The sequence below is a fragment of the Anolis sagrei genome, chromosome 2 (assembly GCF_037176765.1).
Source record: "Anolis sagrei isolate rAnoSag1 chromosome 2, rAnoSag1.mat, whole genome shotgun sequence".
In the NCBI taxonomy this organism is placed as follows: Eukaryota; Metazoa; Chordata; class Lepidosauria; order Squamata; family Dactyloidae; genus Anolis; species Anolis sagrei.
The window spans coordinates 104,692,566-104,713,510 of NC_090022.1; the positions used below are offsets into that span (position 1 = coordinate 104,692,566).

Here is a 20,945-nt window from a genome sequence, read left to right on the forward strand (position 1 = left end):
AATCTTACTCCATCGCACAATATTCTAACTGTATATAAAATTACTTAGATGAAAAATGACAGAATGGGTTAAGAACATTTATTAGACTGTTCACTAGCAACTATTTTCTTTTTCTTGCAGAAACCCACGTATATACTATTCCACAAAGGCTGGTCTTCAGAGACCAAAGATATTTTTTGGATCTCATCTTAGTCATTCAAGACGTAAGACATCCTTAAAGTCACACTTGTGTGAACAAAATCAAGGAAGATATTTCAACTATTTTCTTGCCATTAATCCTGTTGGATGCTTTACTTTCATTTGGATATAACTCAGTGGCTTCTGTTCTGCTGTTTAAAATCAGCTTCTACAGTAAACGTAAGAAGATGGGAAAAGGAAAAAAAGAACCCCTAAAGCAAAAATTTCAATTTGCTGTAAAAGGATATGTTATTCCAGCAAAACTATGCATTATGGAGGAAAGAGCCCCAAATTGTTATTATGCATGTTATTTATACTCTATGCAGATACAAAATATCTGGGATCAGATATTTAAATTGTAAGTTTACTACTGAAGCTATAAAAGAAGATTTTATTAAGAGTAAAATAGTAATAAAAATCCCAAGCCTATAGAGAGAGAGAGAGAGAGAGAGAGAGAGTTAGGGTTAGGTTTTCACCCAGACATATCAGAATCTATTATATTGGGGTGGGCATCAAGCCAGATGTTTTTTGAATGACCAAATGAAATGGGTCGCAAAGAAACACATTATTTGCATACATTAAATTGCGACACAATGGCTCAGCAAGGCATCAAAGTGCGTCCTGCTCTGCTTAAGCGGAACAGCCTAGATTCAGTGGATTTCAGAAGGCAGCCCCACCATCGCAGGAGCAAATCTCAGCAAGTCCGTTTCAAAGATGATGGGACAGATAACCCACCAGTAGAAGAATCAGAATTGGAGGCAGGAATTGCTCAAGACCCATCTGCATTGAGTAAAATACAAACATCCCAATTCCACAATCTAGTAAATGATTCCCTCGGTTTTCCCCCATCTCAGAAAGGATTACAAAATATTGCCATACAGACTTCCCCTAGCCTCAGGAAGCACTTTCCCATGTTTAAAAAGAAAAGGATTACAACAAGCAAGTCCTTAACAGAAATGCCAAATGAGCCTGAATATTCAATTCACATTAATGGCAATGTGTCTGAACAGGATATCATCTCTTCTAGCCTTTCTTATTTAAGCCTCAATCAACGTTTGGACGATGGACCAAAAGCAACCATGGCACCCAAGCCACTACTTCGAATGGTGCCTAAAGCACAAAGCAACGGGCCTCTCCATTTAAGTTCAGACAGAAATGCAATACTGAAAAAAGTAACTGTTTGTACCCAGGTTCCTGAGTATGCCAATCTGGGTTCTGCACAAGACAGTTTTTCCATTTATGGCCCAGACACGCAAATGGATTTTAACAGCTCTGTTCACATGACTACTGCTGTGAGACCAACCAGTGAGAACTGCTCTCTTTACACGGGCTCAGACAAATCTCTCACGTGTGTAAGTCAAAATTGTAAAGATGTCAATGTGGTTCATAGTTCATGTGAAGAAAAAAGCTACACTGAGCTACTTGCCCCTGAGGATGACACCAGTTTTAAGGAAACCAGTTTGTCATCTCCACAGTTAGATCACAGTCCATCATACTGTTCTGTAAGAGAACATCAGCCGGCAATACAGCAGGAAACAGACTCTGGGCATAAAACATTGACTAATGATAACCAAACAACATCATTCACCAACACCAATGAATCATCTCCTGTTCCTTCATGTCAAACTGTAACAGAGAACATTTCTACCAATACCAAAGTGCCACAGTGTGACAATTGCGTGGAAGGCTTTCACATAAATGCCTATCTTCCAGTGACTGATACAAAACCACAGAACAAACAGGTTATCGAAACTAATCAAATGCACCTGGCACATCATGAGTTGGGTGCCCTACAAGACAGGCTCCAGTCTGTGGAGGAATCTTTGCAGTCAAACCAGGAGAAAATTAAAGTCCTTTTGAATGTAATTCAAGACATGGAAAGGGCCAGAGCTCTCAATGAAGGGTAGGGTGGTGTTTTCCTCTTTACTATTACTGTACAAAATTTAACAGCAGACTTTTAGACATGTTGTGTATTTTGCTTGTTAATATCAATTTTAGGAAATAGTTGTTGCACAATAATTTGTCTGAACTAGTCAGTATTTTCCCATTGGAAATATGGTAAAATAATTTTTCAGCTGCATTTACAATACATAAAAATATCCATATCAAATAACACTTGAAAATCAAAGATGTTGATAATTATCTTAATCTGCCAAGAAGTATCATTACATTGATCACAATCCATTTCTTATCTGTATAAATAGGTTTCATACCGTCATTAAAAGAAATGGTATAAAGATATTTAGGAGACTTACTTTTGGCAAAAAAGGTATGGCTAGAGAAGTAACCATCTGTCATTAACACATCAACCCCTCCCCCCATATATACTAAATTTGCGTGTGTTAGTAGAAATCTGTGAACACAATCAGACTTTTCCCAACCTCTGCTTCCCTCACAGTTCAACATGCCTCCCAAAAATCTAGAAATATTATTGCTCTCTGCAGTCAAATTCAACTTAATGCTTCTCCTGCATTCTTGGCAACTGCAGCAGTTCCTAAGATGGAAATGCTTACAGCTCCAAAACCATTTAGTGTTAAAAAAATTAGAGTATTCTCAGCATTATTTTAAGTTCTGTATACTGCCAGTCCTCCTAATTAATGGATTCTGCATCCATTGATTCAACCATTCACCTCTTGAAATTAAAAAAAATTCAAAAGATGAATCTGGATTTTGTCCTTTTATATAAAGGACACCATTTCACTATGCCATTATATAAAATTGAACATGAGCCTCCATAGATTTTGGTATCTACATGGGGTCCTAGAACCAAATCCAAAAGAGTTCAATGTACTGATACTCTATTACATCAAGTACACAGAGATTACTCCGGCAATTGCAATTTACATATTGGCTCTACCCAATGCAGATATTTGCCTGTTCAGTTTGATAATAATAATAATAATAATAATTATTATTATTATTATTATTATTTATATCCTGCCACCATCTCCCCAAAGGGGACTCGGGGCGGCTTACATGAGGCCACACCCATCAATACAGAAAACACAATATAACACAAAAACACAACAGAAAATCAGAAAACAAAATAACATAAAATACAAAACCAATGTAAAAATGCAGGACAACAATATAAAATCAAAATATTAAACCAGTAAAAATGATCACAGTGGGTAGGGCCAGTTCAAGAATTAAAATTTTAAAACACTGGGAGATAGGGTAATGTAAAAATATCAGGAAGGGGATCTGGGGGATAAGGTAGGAGTTCATTGCACAAACCAGAGAATAAAGAGAACATTTTATGCAGAGTTTGGTCAGAGATTATCATACATTCAGTCATTGAAGGCATATTGGAACAGCCAAGTTTTCAGGCTCCTCCTAAAAATTTCCAGGGTGGGGGCTTGCCTAATATCTCTTGGGAGCGAATTCCAGAGCCGAGGGGCCACTACAGAGAAGGCCCACAAGTCGTACTTGTGATGAAGATGGGAGTGAGATAAGGGCCTCTTCGGAAGATCGAAGAGGTCAGGTGGGTTCGTAGATGGAAATGCGGTTGCGCAGGTAGGCAGGTCCCAAACCATTTAGGGCTTTGTAGGTCAAAACTTGCACTTTGAATTGGGCCCGGAAAATAAATGGCAGCCAGTGGAGCCCCTTAAACAGGGGGGTTGACCACTCCCTTTAGCTCGCACCAGTTAGTAGTCTGGCTGCCACTCATTGGACCAGTTGAAATTTCTGGGCCGTCTTCAAGGGCAGCCCCACATAGAGCACATTGCAATAGTCCAATCTAGAGGTAACTAAGGCATGGACCACCATGGCCAAATCTGACTTCATGAGGTACGGTTACAGCTGGTGCACAAGCTTCAATTGTGCGAAGGCCCTCCCAGCCATCGCCGATGCCTGAGCTTCAACCGTTAGCGCTGAATCTAGGAGGACACCCAAGCTGTGGACCTGTGACTTCAGGGGGAGTGCAACCCCGTCAAGCACAGGTTGCCACCCTATACGTCAATCCGGCCTACGATTGACCTGGAGGACCTCTGTCTTGTCAGGATTGATCCTCAGCTTATTTGTCCTCATCCAGACTGTCACAGCAGTCAGGCACTCTTCCAGCACCCAAGGGGCTTCCTTGGAATTAGGTGGTAAAGAGTAGTAAAGTTGGGCATCATCTGCATAGAGATGGCACCAAACTCCAAAACTCCGGATGACCTCTCCCAGTGGTTTCATGTAGATATTAAAAAGCATGGGGGACAGAATGGAACCTTGCGGGACCCCACAGGTCAAAGGCCAGGGGTCCGAGCAGGTGCCCCCCAGTTTCGCCAACTGAGAGCAATCTTCCAGGAAGGACCGGAGCCACAACAGAGCCGTGCCCCCGAGACCTATCCCGGAGAGCTGGCCCAGGAGGATACCATAGTCGATGGTATCGAAAGCTGCTGAGATATCCAAGAGAACCAGCGGGGTCACACTCCCCCTGTCCAGTTCCCTGCGGAGGTCATCCACCAAGGCAACTAAAGCCGTCTCAGTACCGTGACCAGGCCTAAACCCAGACTGTGGTTGATCTAGAAAATCAGTGTCATTTAGGAATCCCTAGAGCTGTGAGGCAACAACTTGCTCCAGTACCTTGCCCAAAAAGGGAAGATTAGAGATTGGCCTGTAGTTATTAAAAACCGTGGGGTCAAGGGAAGTCTTCTTCAGGATTGGTCTCACCACTGTCTGCTTCAGACCAGATGGAAATTTCCCCTGAGCCAATGATGCATTAATGATCAGTATAAACCAATCTAATAACCCACCTGTGCCCTCTTTGATTAGCCAGGAAGGACAAGGGTGCAGAGCCGATGTGGTCACTCTCACAGCCCTCAGGACCCCATCCACATCAAAAGGACGAACAAGCTGGAAAGACTGAAATATGACACAGTCTTGAGTCCCACCATCAAGCGTTACCACAATGCCTGAAAGCATCCCATACCTTTGTCCGTACAGGGAACTTCAACCACTTTTGGTTGAATATTGTGATCAAGAGCCATTATATGGTCTGGAATGCTTATGAGTGTGCCAGAGTTGTTGTTGTATGCTTTCAAATCATTCCCAACTAATAAATCATGCCAAAGTGGTGTTGACTGACGTCTCATGAAGAAGCAGAACAAGCTATCTCCCTTGATTTTTTTTCTCTCAAAAAAGGCCAAAATAGCAATCTAACACTCCCCCAAACAGTATTTCTCAAAAGAACAAAATACTCATAAAATGATTAATTAATACAAAAGACAAGGTTTATTTCAGTTCTACTTATATACATTCCGGATCTGCTTCAGTGCATTTCACAAGCCAATGAAATTCCTAAGTGGCTCTAAAAAATTATTTACATTTCCCTATCAACAGTGATGCACTCACGGTGTCAGCAGTTTTAAATTTCCCTTAAGTAAATCCAGCTCTGTGCAAAGTAATGTCAAACAAAATATTTTAAAATCCACATTAACAGAGATAGATTTGTTCCAGTAATCAGGGGAGAGAGGACACAAAACAGAAAACTAAAATATCTCCACATTGGTCCCTCCAATGCTAATTTGTTACCATGGATTATATACTAATCCTAGCTATTTAAGAATTAACACGGAGTCCCTCAAGTATTCTTGGTGTGTTTGTTTAATGAAGCAGAAAGAACCTACTCCTCCTTATGTGAGTGTGTGCATGTAAAATCTCTGGAAGGACAAAAAATATATATGGGAAATATCCAAGACATACTTGCAATTGTACCTTCCTATTTATGTCTCTGAAATATAAATCCTGATTGATCAGCTTCAGGTTTCTAGCCAGCCTCCTGGAACCATGTGATCACTGTGGCATTACATTTGTAACATCTGCTATTTTGAGAACTTTAATGGTCACACAAGTATCACACTAAAAAAGTAGTCAGATTAGATCCCCAGAGAGCTCTCAGGTATTGAGTTTGGGCAGCAGACCCTTCAGTGCAAAACGTTAGTGGTTAATGGGTGATTTCTACCCTTGGAAATGCAAATCCCATGGAAAATGTTACATTAGGAAGAACTTCCTTACTGTTAGAGCTATTCAGTAGTGGGACTCCCTGCCTCAGAGTGTGGTGGAAGCTCCTTCCTTTGAGGCTTTTAAACAGAGCCTTGATGGCCAAATGCCAGGGGTACTAGATAGTAATTTTCTGCATGACAGGGGGTTGGACTAGATGGCCCATGTGGTATTTTCCAACTCTATTATTCTATGATTCTATGGAATCAGCTTATACACAAGTGTATATGGTATGTATTGTCTTACTAATTTCTGATTCAGGGTGTCTATTCTAGTTGGAATAGGCTTCTGAAATTTGAAACTGCATTATACAGTCCAGTGCAGGCTCATATAATGCAGTTCATTGCAGTTAAACACAGATCATATAATGCAGTTTCAAATTATATTATATGGCAGTGTAGATGAGACCTTAACTACAGGGATCATCTAAAATCTGGCCCTGAATTCACTTTACATCTAAAATACCATTGCTTTGTTTAACATAACACATACTCCCATAATCACAAATGTGTAAGCATGAATTCAGTCATGCAGTAGGAATGAAAACAACATTCATTACATTTCCTTTTTCTCACTGAGAGAGGATGACATTGAGACACCCTGTCAATAAAATTGTGAACCCATGAAATTGCTTATATTTTGGAATCACTTTGTGAAAAAGATATTTATGCAGAAAACAGTGCACCATTTGGAGAATACGCCGTTTTGTATTTACATACAATAAGCAAAAGGGTTTTTTGACAAAGCTAAAATACTTTTTGCAAATAAATTCTGTGCAAATGCTCAGAAACTTATAAACCTACCCAGTGCAAAATATATTTAGAAATTATTTATCCTTCCATGTTAAAATGAAATGGGTGAAATGCTTGACTATTTGAGACAAACTCAAGTGTGCCATTAAAAGTGTTCATTTCAATGACTAGCAGCCAATCTAAATCAACTGATGAATGTATCTATGTGATGCACTTTTTTGTGTACACAATCATAATCTAAATATCTCAGGTTCCCACCTAAAATGCAGTTTGTGAAATAGCAAACAGTGATTTCCTAAATAATAGGAGGTGTTATAAGTGTATTTTTTTAAAAAAATGCAATAAAAATTCAACAGTATATATATCATTGGGTCACAACTACATTTCTTTCACCAAGACAACAACTAAGCACTGTTTCCATGTCATGGAAAGTGACTGGATGAGCTCATTCGGCATATTTAATGTTTAAGAGTGCGATGTTATGAAGGATCATTTGGAAATATTGATAATTTCAACGATCTTAAAGTGACTATTACCTATTCATTTATTTAGAATTGCACTGTAAGGTTAAAACAACATTCCTTGCAATATACCTTAACATTTAAAGAATGTTACCTTAAGAGATTAAATGTTGTCATCAAGGAGTTAGCAGTAGAATTACTGGTTTTATGACTAAATCATTGCTGCTATTGTTTATTGCAGGCGGAACTCCTACCGCACTGGCCAAGATCTCAACAATTGCAGCACTTGCCAGAACACTGCATGTATCATTTACAGGTACTTCGTATCAATGGGTAATTGTATGTATCTGCCTCTATAGACTATATAATTAAGTGTTAAGTCCACAGGTATCAGTATTTTTTAAAAGGAACAATTTTAATTTCACAAATTACTATCTATCACTTTAGCATGATTTACACCCATGGTCTTAAGAAAATGTTTGTATGTTTCTTTGTTGCTGTTTTTTTTTCCTTTGCCTGTATTTATTTCCAATACAGGCAAAACGTTAAAGAGGTTTTTTAAAACAACACAGATTTATGAAATACAGATCATATGAACAAATAATTGTTTCCCAAGCATGTGAAGGACATACATAATATTTTATCTCCACAAGTATTATAATATTGATTTAAAGCTCTGTGTAACTGACATGCACATGAAGTTCCTTTAATGTTTTATTCAATGTCACTGAATGTGAATATAACATGTCTGGAAGATTTGCAAATACCAAAGACTAGCTTCCAAAACTACTTCGGTCATGTCTTCCTCCACAGAGTTGGTTGTCATTTGACTTTCCCATCTAAATTCAGTGAAGCTTAGGTGAAAGGCTTACATAGAAATTACCATAAATCAAAGTTATTGGTATGAACAAATGTGATTCAAACCAATCTCCATGCCAGGTGTCTGAAATCTAGCCAATATTTAGGAAATAATCAAAGGTAATGGATGTAGTCCAGAAAGTGACATTATAAAGTTTAGCATGTCTCAGGCAGGTAAAGATAAAGTTTCCCCCTGACATTAAGTTTAGTTGTGTCCAACTCTGGTGAGTGGTGCTCATCTCCATTTGTAAGATGAAGAGCAATCATTGTCCATAGACACCTCCAAGATCATGTGGCCAGCATGACTGCATGGAGCGCTGTTAACTTCCCGCAGAAGCGGTACCTATTGAATTACTCACATTTGCATGTTTTTGAACTGCTAGGTTGGCAGAAGCTGGGGCTAACAGTGGGAGCTCACCCTTCTCCTCAAATCCAAACTGCCAAACTTTCGGTCAGCAATTTAAGCAGCTCAGTGGTTTAACCCGCTGCACCACCAGGGGGGTCCCATATCGCAGGTAACTTACCTGAAAGTGTAGAGGCTGGATGAAGTCAAGACATGCAGTGAGACAAAGATATGAAGAGGGTGCACCTACACTGTAGAATGAATGCCATTGGATACCACCCTGGGATTTGTAGTTGTAAGCCAACACTTTTTGGTAGAAAATGCAATAGACCTTGCAAAACTCATCATCCTTGTATGTGATCCCTTATGGAGAGTATGATTGTCTTCCAGAGCTAGAGTCCTGGCAATGGGTCTGTATTTGGCTGTGGAAATCTATTCTGGATATGCATGGTCTTTCACAATGTGGACATAGGATTCTAGATGGAAGGTGGTCATGACAAGGATTTGCTTGATGTGCCTTCCTCTTAGCACATTTCTCTCTTTCACCCTCTGATTGTGCCTCCTCAATCAATATCCATAGCACCATTGGCAACAGCTGACCTCCAGTTAGAATGCTCCAGTGCCATGGTTTCCCAGTTCTCTATGTTTATTCCACATTTTTAATGTTAGCTTTGAGCCCATCTTTCAACCCCTGTTGCTATCTACCAACACTTTAATTTCCATTCTTGAGCTGAGAATAAAGAAACTGCTTTGGGAAACACTGATTGGGTGGCATTCACACAATGTGACCAGTCCAGCCAAGTTGATGGTGGAAAATCATCACTTTAATGCTGGTGGTTTGTCCGCCAGTCTTCCCAAGAGATTTGCCTGAATTTTTCAAAGGCAACACTGATGGAATCATTCCAGAAGTCAAGAGTGGTGTTTGTAGATGGACCATGCTATGCAGGTGTACAGTAGAGTTGGAAGGACAATAGCTTTGCAAACAGGAATCTTGATATCTCTACAAATGTCCCACTCTTTAAACACTCTCAATTTCATTTGAAAAAATGCTGCACTCACAATGCTCAGGCGGTGTTGTATTTCAGTGTAGATGTTGACTTTTTGGAAAGGTGGCTGCCAAGATAGTGGAAGTGGTCAACATTTTCTAGCATTACACTATTAAGCTGTATTGCTGGCATTTCAGGGGGATTGTTTTATGCAATGACTCCACAGTATTGAGCTATGGCAAATAAAGAAGTGTAAAACTGTATTAATTGTACAATGTAGTCTCATCCTAGATCTAGATACTTCATAACACAACACAGCCAATTAATTGGTGGTCACCTCAGAACAGACATTAGAAGATATTTGGTCAAAAATGTGCATGTTTGAAAATGCACATTGATAAATTAAATTGACAGTGTGAGAATAGAGAAAGGACATACGAGGAGATGCTCAGAAAGAAAAATGATGGCAGCGACATTCAGGCCAAAATTAGGGCAAGTCGATAACACTGAGAACATGATTTGACAGGCATATAAATTGAAAAAACTGCAGCCAACTCTTCCCATCCAATGTAGATTTATCTGAAAGGAAAATGCAACATTGAAGGGGAGAACCCCCTGAAATCAGGGCACATGAAAAATGTCAGTATAGCATGAAAAATACAACTAGCTACAACATTATACAAAAATAAGTGCAAACTATAACTTGAAGAAAAATAAAGTGAAAGAAGAACAAAACAGCTCAAGAGATAAAAGGATAAAGTAGAATGGTAGGTAACAGTCTGAATAAAATGGTAAGATGTTAAATAAGGAGAAAAGAAAGCTTAGAAGTGGAGGGCAACTGCAGATAACCCGTTACAGGATAAAAACTGTTGACAGCAATGCAAACAATGGAAACAAAAATAACTAGCAATTTTGAGAGGATATGGATTTGCTAGTGAAAGAAAAATTGCTTATTTAAAAATAAATCTTAGAAGGTAAAAGCATTTATACACAACACAATGAATAGCTAGCCGTTAAAGTAATACAAAAAAACTCAGTGAGAGACAAAAATACATAAATATGAAAAGTGGTAAAAAAACAAGAAACGACTGAAAAGGCATGAAAAGCAGTATTCAAACCCCCTCCTACTCAGCAAGGAAAATAAATTTAAAATTTAAAATTTAAAATTTAAAAAACATTTTTTTCTTGAATGACATAACAAGACAGCCCATAAAAAACACTATAATAAAGCAGAATGTGGATGAGAATCAAAAATCAATTATACTGATGTTGTTAATTGCCATCAAGTCAACTTGATGGCAGCTATATATTGATACATTACGAACCTCCTCTTAGCTAGCTAGCTCCCTCAAAAACTCCCTAAATGTCCAACTCATTTCCCCCTATCGTATTTCCACTTCACTCCAGTCCTCTGTCCTACCATTCCATGAACTGTGATTAAATTCCAGGCCTACCTGTCGTAGTTATGGCTGAAGCAGAGATATCATTTATACCTTCTGCCATGCTATTTGGCTTCAGTGCTAAAAGTGGTAGCCCTACTTATCCTCATTGTTGATTAAACTTTTTACTCTTTTAGTTATTGAAAGCTAACCCAGCACATTTCATCTCCCAATGCTGCATGAAAATGTTCTAGGGCACAGAGCAACTCTCATTACAATGCTTTCTTCACATCTTAGGCTCCCTGTGATTTTAATTATCTGCTCCCTACCACCCACTGCCTTCCCGAACAGTTTTTATTGCTTCTTCTCATTAGGCTTCAGGTCACTAAGATAGCTTGACAGCGTTTAAGTTCATTTTAAATTATATACTTAAATGGTTGTTGGAGAAAATGTACATGTTATGGCACAGAAACCATGCTAGCAGATATTTGGTGACATGACATTTGGTGACTGCTGATCTTAGTACTCAAGCAATAACCAAATATAGGCCAGCACCCTGTAACAGCAGGGATGGGCAATTATGGGAGACTAGGGGGCTGCACTAGCCCTCCAGGGTAATGTGAAGGATTATGACTTTACTGCAACTGCTCATACAAAAAAATCAATGTTGCCCACAAATGCTTCTAGGGAACAAGGGGCATTATTTTGAGTTTTCCTGAGCACCATAAGGCATTCTAGGAAATTTGGGGGGGGGGGGGGGCAGAGAGAACCAAATGCCCTTGGTACCCTGTAGAACAGGGGTCAGGAACCTTCGGCTCTCCAGGTGTGGTGGACTTCAACTCCCACAATTCCTTGGGCCAAGGTAAGCCTTTGGGGCAAATGCCGAGCCTCAAGGAATTGTGGGAGTTGAAGTCCACCACACCTGGAGAGCCGAAGGTTCCCCATGCCTGCTGTAGAAAAACCTCTTACGCAGCTTAGATATCATTTTGGGGCATTTTGGAAGAAAGTAATTTTCACCCCAGAGGGCCACAAGCTGCCAAAAGGGTGCACCTTGTTTCCCCCATGTTAATTAAATTTTTGTTGTTTATTTGTTCAGTCACTTTCAACTCATCATAACCTCATGGACCAGCCCACGCCAGACCTCCCTGTCAGCCGTCACCAACCCAAGCTCCTTCAGAGTCAAGCCAGTCACTTCAAAGATACCATCCATCCATCTTGCCCTTGGTTGGCTCCTCTTCCTTTTTCCTTCCATTTCCCCCAGCATCATTATCTTCTCTAAGCTTATATATATAAGATATATATACAATAAATATAAGTTCACCTTAACACTATGCAATTTTGATCATTTCCTCTATAATGTCCAACACTTCTTTCTATCAATGCACTGTGTCACTGCCACTGTGACAGCTTCTGACAAATGTGATTCCATTCCTAGTGAAGAGGAGAAATGTCTTCAATTCTAAAATCTGAAATACTCCAAATTCCCAAATTGTTTTTGTTCTCAAGTATTTCAGATAAGAATACTCACTATGTATATGGCACAAGACTGAATCTCTCCAGGTACAGATCATTTGACAAAATGGAGCTCCTGGTAGCACAATGAATTAAACCCTTGTGCCGGTAGGACTGCTGACCAAAAGGTCAGCAGTTCGAATCTAGGGAGTGTGATGAGCTGTCAGCTCAAGCTTCTCATATGGAGACATAAGAGAAGCCTCCCACAAGATGGTAAAACATCCAGACATCCCCTGGGTAATGACCTTGCAGGTGGCCAATTCTCCTACACCAAAAGCAACTTGAGGTTTCTCAGGTCTCTCCTGACACAAAAGAAAAGTTGATAAAACAACCAAAGTAATTATGTTATGGCACCAGTATGAATCAATTAAGAACTGTTGTTCAGATTTGAGCAAACTTTGTTCATAAATGAATATCAGGGATGAGAAAGGCATTCCATTTATTGTTTATTTATTGATTTGCAGTATTTATATTTTGCTCTTCAGTCACAAAGGACCTTATTGCTTAGAATTTCAGCCCCATCCTAGGATGCTGCCGAGTCACAGCCAGGACGAAGTCCAGCAGATCCAATCAAATGATGCAGGACTACTTCCAGAGGGGCTCTGTGCATGCTACATCTCGGCTGCATGCTAAAGACCAGTCCAGAGAACATGGGTGACGACTACCCACCTTTTCATAGGACAAGCCAGGGACAGCATGGGAGCAAGCCAGGGCCAGGCAGATTTCAGTGTGAGATGGCAAGAGGACATTGTGGGGTGACACCTGAAGATTTATCCCACTGCCTGATGGATTCTCCACACTGCCCCATGGATACCCCCACTCCATGTGGTGAAGTCCAAAAACTCTTAGTAGCTTACAAATTCTTAATTTGACAGTTTGAACTGTTGAATGGTCTTTATCTTTCTATATGTCTTGTATGTCAAAATGGTATTGAATGTTTGCTGTGTATGTGTGCATTGTGATCCGCTCTGAGTCCCCTTCAGGGTGAGAAGGGCAGAATATAAATACTGTAAATAAATAAATAATAAATAAATTATCTGACATTGAAGTCTGAAGTACACAGTACTGATGGGGGAAAGGGCAGCAATGTGTATTGCCACATTGCCCCTTTCTTCATCAAATAGGGGGAAAGAGCCAAAGCCACAGGTAACTCAGTTGGAGCTACCCAACAGACAACTAGCCTAGCGCTGCTGGCGAGAAAGTCACTTCAGCCATCTATGGGGTGGGCCACAGCTTGCATCATGTGATGGCACTTGACAGGTTCCACACACACAAAGAGGAGCAAAGGGCCAATTTCCCCTTGTGTGATGAGGTGGCAAGTTTCTAAAACTTATAAAATTGCATGAAATGACCTTGCATTATTTTACTCCAATTGATATTAACATGATTCATCCAACTAATTCTCTGTATACCAGTTTGAAATTACAAGGGTCAATGTTTCCATAGAAACAAAAATGGAGTATAGTTTGCTTCTGAATCACATTAATGAGAGGGGAAAGAATATACCCTTAAGACTTGCAATTATGCTTACTATAAACATAACGGAGAATTTGCCATCTAATTATCTAGGCTTCAGAGGGGCAGCAAGTAAGAATTGTTAAGAATGCTAAATGTAAGATCTGAGGGAAGCAGAAAAATGGGCTTGGGCATATTTTTAATTAAGAAATTGCTTGTGTGTATGTGTGTGTGTTTTATCATCAGCTGAGTCCAACTACATTACCCGTGTAAACATCGTGAAGGAAGGAGCCATGATTTAAGATGAAAGGAAATGAAACATAAAAATAAAAAGTGTAAAAATGTCGTAGTGATTCCATGTACATTTTAACTACTTCAAGGTGGAAAACTGTATCATGGTTTTCTAAATTTCTGAGATGAAGCACATTAATGAATTAAATTTGGCCTCATAGGATTGTTATGAAAATTGGAAACAGCAATATGACTTGTGATTATGTGATTTGTTCTATGTGATTATGTAATTTTAATTAATATCACTGTTTAATTGTTATGTAATAGGATTTTATATTGTTGGTTTATATTGTTGTTATTGATACTGTTGGCATTGTTGCCTGTGTTAGCTGCCCTGAGTCCCCCCTCGGGCGTGAGAAGGGGGGGTAGAAATTGTGTAAATAAATAACAATAAATCATACTACTTTTACAATGCAAAAGTAAAGCAGAGTGTGTAGTGGGGAAATGCTGCCTGGTCTCAGCATAGGAAAATCCCTGTTGGATGAGACTATAGGCATATCCTGCATCCAGAGAAGTTCAAATGTTGGCCATGGAAGCAATAGCAAGCTCTTCCCATTATCTTCTAAAAACTGGTTTTCCAAAGTATATAGCCTCTAATTATGGACAATATAATAACCATGAAAAATAACCATAGATAGCCTATTTCTAATTGCTTTCACGTTGGATTAATGTATAATTCAACAAATTCTAGTCAAAAACCAAGCCACAAAAATTTGTTGACTTATCCAAAGAACCCTTATTACCTTCTGTGAGCTGACATGAAGCCATCTGAAGCTGTGCTAAGCTTAAACCCTTTATATGCTTGAAATTAAAATAACTCTGTACCTGGGAGGGGAGGGAGTTTTGTGGTGGCATTGAAACTGTCTCTGGACTAAAAGAAGGTTAGAACTGGTAGTGCTTAGATCTACCTCGCCTTATCTCGTCCTCTTTTTTGGCTCTTTGGAAGGCAGGTCTTAACCAGCAGAGGAGTTTTGCAAGCAGATATCTGAGCTTAGATGGCAGAAATGGGTTCTGCTGAAAGAGCATTGCGAAAAAGAGGTTGTGACTAATCATTACTCATACAGTCAGCACATTGTCAAGACAGGGTTGCATTGTTAGACTGTGATCTAAGCCTATTTATTTGAAAGTGTCACATTCAATTGCGACTTCCAATAAGTTATTCTTCCTTTTTTCAAAAGAAAAAAGAAAAGAAACTGAATCACATTTAGAACAGAGACAATACGGCCACTTTAGTCTATTTTTTATTTACTGAAGTCTAATATGCCAACGAATCTAATGCTCAACTCAATTTTTAAAACTCTGAAACCAAAAAAAAGCATTTGCTGGCAAATGTAATGCGCAGCAGCAAAAGGTGTACTCTTTGTAATATGCCTGCTTAGAATTCCTTCTTTAAAAGCAATTGTGTTAGGACACCAATGCTTTCAGCAATGGAAAGTAGATCTTGGGGTGCATTTGTGCTGCAGAATGAATCCACTTTAACTGCCTTGGTTCAATGCTATGGAGTCATGGGGGGCTGTACCTTGGGCCTTTTCTGTCAAAGAGTGTGGATGCTCATCAAACTACAAATCCCAGAATTACATAGAATGGAGCTATGACACTTAAATTACAGATGTCATCCCTTCAATAGAAGCTCCAGGTGTTCCTAAAGCAGCTTCCCCTATTTCTTTGGTTCAGCACTAAGATTGCCCTATTATTCAAATCTAATGTGCACCCTGATTTTGGCAAGGTGAGTGTTAGAGTCAAGTAAATTCAGTAATGAAAAATCACAAGCCTTCTGAACAGAAATTAGCATGTATACCCACAGTATTTGTATTATAACATATTTTTCTTTCAAAAGAAAACTTTAAAAAAGAAAACATTCTCAGCATTTATTTTGCTGTATCATTTTGTCTAATCCTTTGTGTTTTAATGTTTGATTTGCCTTTAAGATTTATTACTATTTCAATAACTGTTGGACACTCTTTTTTGATAAATACAACAAAATATAACACAACCATTTCACTAAAAGCTAAATCTGACCCAGAAATATAGCTACATGGTGGAAAGCTGCACAAAATATTCGGATTACTATGTGTTAAGAAACCTGAAATGGTAAAACAATACTTTTGACAGCACAAGAAGCATGTCAATTTGCTCCGAATCTTCACCTAAGTGCTCTGTTAAGAGATCTGAGGCACTTAGGTTTTCCTTCTCCAAACTGTCATGTTACGTTCTGTTTAAAAATGTTTCTGTGATAGACAGGCAAGCTGTTTCAACTCTCATTTTTTATTATTATTAATCATGCATGCCAGACAGTGGGACAGGAAAACACAGAGGTAGTTTATTTATGTCTGTGCACATTTCCCAAGAGATAAATGGTTCATTGTATATTATGAAAGGCTTGCCTCTTTAGATGGTTCTGTAAGAAGTTCTGTGTAAGTTGATACTGACAGGTGCCATTTGTAGTTTGTTTCCAGCTGTACGCCAAGCACGCCAGAGACCTTTGTAATATAAATAATCCATGTTAAGAATATTACTAGTCTGAATTGGACTACTGGAATACTAAACTAAAAGCTTATTCCTTAACTAAGTATGCTGACACAATTCCTCAGAAGCCACTTCTGGAGGATTACTTGTACTGGACCATCTGATACATAGTGATTATTGAAAGCCGTCTGGTTGCACATTGATTATCTACTGGATTATCTACTACCATCTAGCACCAGCTTTCTGAATTCCAGCTGCAATGTCATTTCTGCAATTAATAAGTTTTATCTGTCATGTCTTCTGGGGGTTGCAATAAGCAGGCAAAATGCTTGCGACTTATGAACACATTTGGGCAGACAGGCTATCACAATTTGTGACCCCAGAAGGAGTTTTCATGCTATCAAAAACATTATACATCACATCCTACATGGTTAGATAAGTGAATATTATTGTACAAGTGTGTATTATATGCTTATCAAAGTACCTAAATCAATGCTCATTCAAAACACACTGTCGCCTTTCATTCTCTTTCCTTGATCCATCAGTAGCATGTGTATTGTCAAAAGGTGCCTGGGGGGATAAACCCAAAAGAGATTGAGAAACTATTTAATAATAAATATACAACTCACTATAAATAATATGATGGTAAAATTGCCCAGTGGCAAAGACAAGTCATTTATCTTCACCTGATCTGCCCTGTCTTAGTGCTATTTTTCTGTACCAATCTCTACACAAATATGTTCTAGAACTCATACTCTCCTGTACAACTCCTTCTGTAATCTTCCTCCACAAACTACAGCTTCACCTTCTAAACTGTCTCATGTTTTGTAATATCTGTTCTCCTGCCAGCCAGTCCCCCTACTTTACCCTCAGCTGCTACCCTTTAATCTGGACTATCATTAGAGAGAGGAGAAGATGCTCCAAAACAGCAATGATTCTACTTAAGTGCCCGGACACTTCTTTCTACTGAAAGTCAGAGCTATAGTCAGCATCCCACTCCCCAAATAATTTCCTGCCTTCCATAGAAGACAGTGTCCCAATGCGAGTATTGAAGTTAGATTTAACTTTCAGTTCCATTTGCTACTCCACTGTCTGTGTATATATTACACGTGAGCTGGGGGAATCTTGTCTTTGCTAAACAGCTCTGTGCTACATCCTTCCCTCTTGGAAATGAATATAGCCAAATTGTATATTCTACTCTGCATTGTTAATTTAAAGAGAATGAGAGAGACAGATGTTGAGGCAGTCTGAACAGGAGTCACTGCTGAGTCAGCCATCCCTTACCCTTCAGGAGAACGCTCTCTTTCATGCAGCATATTGCAAGAGTCCCTTGTATGACTCTGGGGTCTCCTCTTCTGTTGAAAGCTCTGCTCTAAAGTAGAGTCAGCTTTGTAATCTCAATGATGGAAGAATTAAACAGAAACTATAATTCCAATGGTATAACTAGCCAAATAGAAGACAACTGAATTATAAATTATGCAACAACTTCTGCTAGCAGGGCTGTCAAACAATTAAAACATATGTTTAGTGAGTAATTTGTTCTAAATCGGTTGACTGTATTTAAATGTATTCCAATATACACATAAACTCAATATAGGCTATATTTTTAGATGCTGAAAGAGGCAAAATAATGTGTAATCTCATGAAACAGCTGCAATAGGGAAGATGGTATTTCTTATTTTCTGTTTTATTTCCTGTTATAGTAAGACAACACAATCAAATAGCCTCAGACATAAACAAATGGTTCCTTAAATCACTGCTGCTCTGATTAAATTTGACCTCACCAATTACATATGGCCTGCATCATTTACTCAGATTGAGTTTTAATTGATTAATCTACCAATTAAATCTTGCACCTCACATTTTCAGGGCTTCAGATGATTTAAACTAAGTGCCTGATAGGCAACACACCACAGCCAATGGATGACGGCAATGAACACCGGGAAGAACACAAGAAGAAAAATAGAGACAAACTCGTATTGTGTGTATATATGCCTTCAAGTTGCCTTTTAATTTATTCCATCCCCACACATTTCATAAGGTTTCTAAAACAAGGAAGGGCTGTTAAGACAAACAAAATTTTTTAATCTTGGTGTAATGTGCAGTGGGCAATCTTGAATGAGCAGAAATTTCAGGGTATCATGGATGTGGGTTGGCACATTTCAACATCTCTTGTAAGAGTCACCACAATTTAGTGATTTGAGCGGTAGATTACTACTACTAAGTCATATTCCCATCAGCATCAGAGGAAGGCAAAGCTAAACCCGTTTCTTAACAAATCTTGTCAAGAACCACTTCACCTTAATGTCACTATGTTGGAAATGGCTTGAAGGCACACAACAACCAACAACAGTGAGAGAGATTCTACTGCATCAAACATAAAGATTTAATTAGTGTAGTACTCTGACTCACACAGTGGCTATTAGGACCCTCTTGAAAGCATACGAACAGGACATATATGCAACAGTCCTTATTCAAAGTGGCTGTCAAACAATTGGAAATTTCTGAAATTTGAAATTATATATAGCCATCTGACTATATACTGATATATAGTCTGACTACTGATAGGCTTATCCTCTATTATATTCTAAGATACAATGTTGTATTTCACAACAAATAATTCCTGATCAATAAATAGCATATCATTTTCTTTTCTTTCATATTATGTTGCACAACTTTGTAAAAACAAATGTGAGGTCAAAGACTTTCTATGATCCATGAGAGGAATTTCTGCCAGGATTCCGATTTCCATTAATGACACTCCAACCCACAGAGATGCGCCCTACAACACCACAACATGCTCTGCTCTAGAGATACTTCTAACTTCCAGGAATGCAATTTTCAATGAAAATTCAATTGTATAAATTGGATTATGCTCAGGATTTTGTCTATAGAAACCAATATACTGAAGTCAGAAACTAACCTGACACTACTGTTTTGCTGAATATTTCAGTAAGCTGTTCTTTATTCCTGAAACTATAGATCTATGAGCTATATGGTTAGGAATGAAAATGGACCTAAAATGATGAAAAAACAGTGGGAAAAGGTTAGTAAACTACATTATGACTTAGACCGGATGTTAAACATATTATTACTCATAAGGGAGACATGCTCCCTCCCTTTATAGAATTGGCTATCTCATATCAAGTCATTCAGATCCTACAGCTGAGTCCTGCTAAGAATTCTTGCTCTGAAGGAGGTGAGAACATATGCAGAAAGAACTTCACAGTGGTTGCCTCATAGTGTTTGCCAGGTTTTTAAAATAGCAATAAGGGACAGTCAAACTTCATGACATGCAGGCTTGAGAGTTGCCAAGTAGATGTTAACAAGTTTATATTTCTCCTAAATATCAATGGAAAGTATTGATTTCTGTTAACCTAGTCATGTAATACTCTGCAAAATTAACATTGTTCACATTCACAAATCACGTAATTGCTATATTAGTGAACACAAAATACTAGATTTCTAACAGAACACAAGAGCAAAATATTCCCAGCACTTAAGTACAGGACATTCCTTATAACAAGGCACACTTATCAGTCATATCAAGAACAAGTTTTCCAGACGTCAAATAGGGACACCCCTCATAATAAGGAGTCATCAATAACCCTACTGCCCCACAATATGGATTATTGTACAGAGGTGTAACTCTATATCTCCATCATCTTCTTCAGGAAGAAATACATCTCTATTGAGGTTAAGAACAAATCAGACTGAAAGTCTGTCTGGTCCATCACCTGATTTTCCACCATGAACAGACAAGAACTCACAGGCAGAACATATGTGCAAAGTTATCTAACAGTTTATGCTGCCTAGCAATTGGTATTCAATGCTGTACAGTTTGTTAACACTGGATATAGTGTATTGCTATTAAGTTGTCACTAGAATAAACCTCAACAAATCCCATGGAATGTACTACCATGGAGACATATATAGACTGCATTGTTGATCAGCTTAGAAGATGTTCTAAATTCATCAGCACACTTAAAAAATTAATTCAAAAACTTACACATAAGGCAAATTGAAAGCCCCTTCTATCCCCTTAAGTTCCCCACTAGGATTTTTTTTTATAAGATGATGCTTACTGGGGAACGCATGTGCAGTATTTTTTAAAAAAATGTATCTTGCCTTATAAATATTTCAAACATCTCATTTCATTTGATGACTTTATTAATCCAATCACATACGACTAAACAATCTAAATTTTTATTTAATCAAGTGGAATTCCTCTTGGGGATTTTGTGTTTGGATTTCTTATTATAAGCAGCCACACCAAGCAT

At 38.5% G+C, this 20,945-nt stretch overlaps 2 protein-coding genes across 5 annotated transcripts in view; one reads left to right on the forward strand and one right to left on the reverse strand.

Moving 5' to 3' along the window:
• The window catches only part of DOCK2 (dedicator of cytokinesis 2), a 343,321-nt gene that overhangs the window by 197,860 nt on the left and 124,516 nt on the right, over positions 1-20,945 (reverse strand). The window lies entirely within an intron of this gene.
• The window catches only part of INSYN2B (inhibitory synaptic factor family member 2B), a 107,269-nt gene that overhangs the window by 83,533 nt on the left and 2,791 nt on the right, over positions 1-20,945 (forward strand). The window contains exons 2-4 of one of the 4 annotated variants that reach the window (XR_010909201.1): positions 121-2,080; positions 7,617-7,691; positions 12,939-18,646. Coding sequence is in view for 3 of the 4 variants with exons in the window: in XM_060765025.2 (XP_060621008.2) it covers positions 723-2,080; positions 7,617-7,714 (1,456 nt within the window). In the remaining variant the exon portion in view is untranslated. Of the gene's footprint in view, positions 1-120; positions 2,081-7,616; positions 7,715-12,938; positions 18,647-20,945 lie in introns of all 4 variants that reach the window. The other 3 variants (XM_060765025.2, XM_060765026.2, XM_060765023.2) reach the window with 3 other exon arrangements.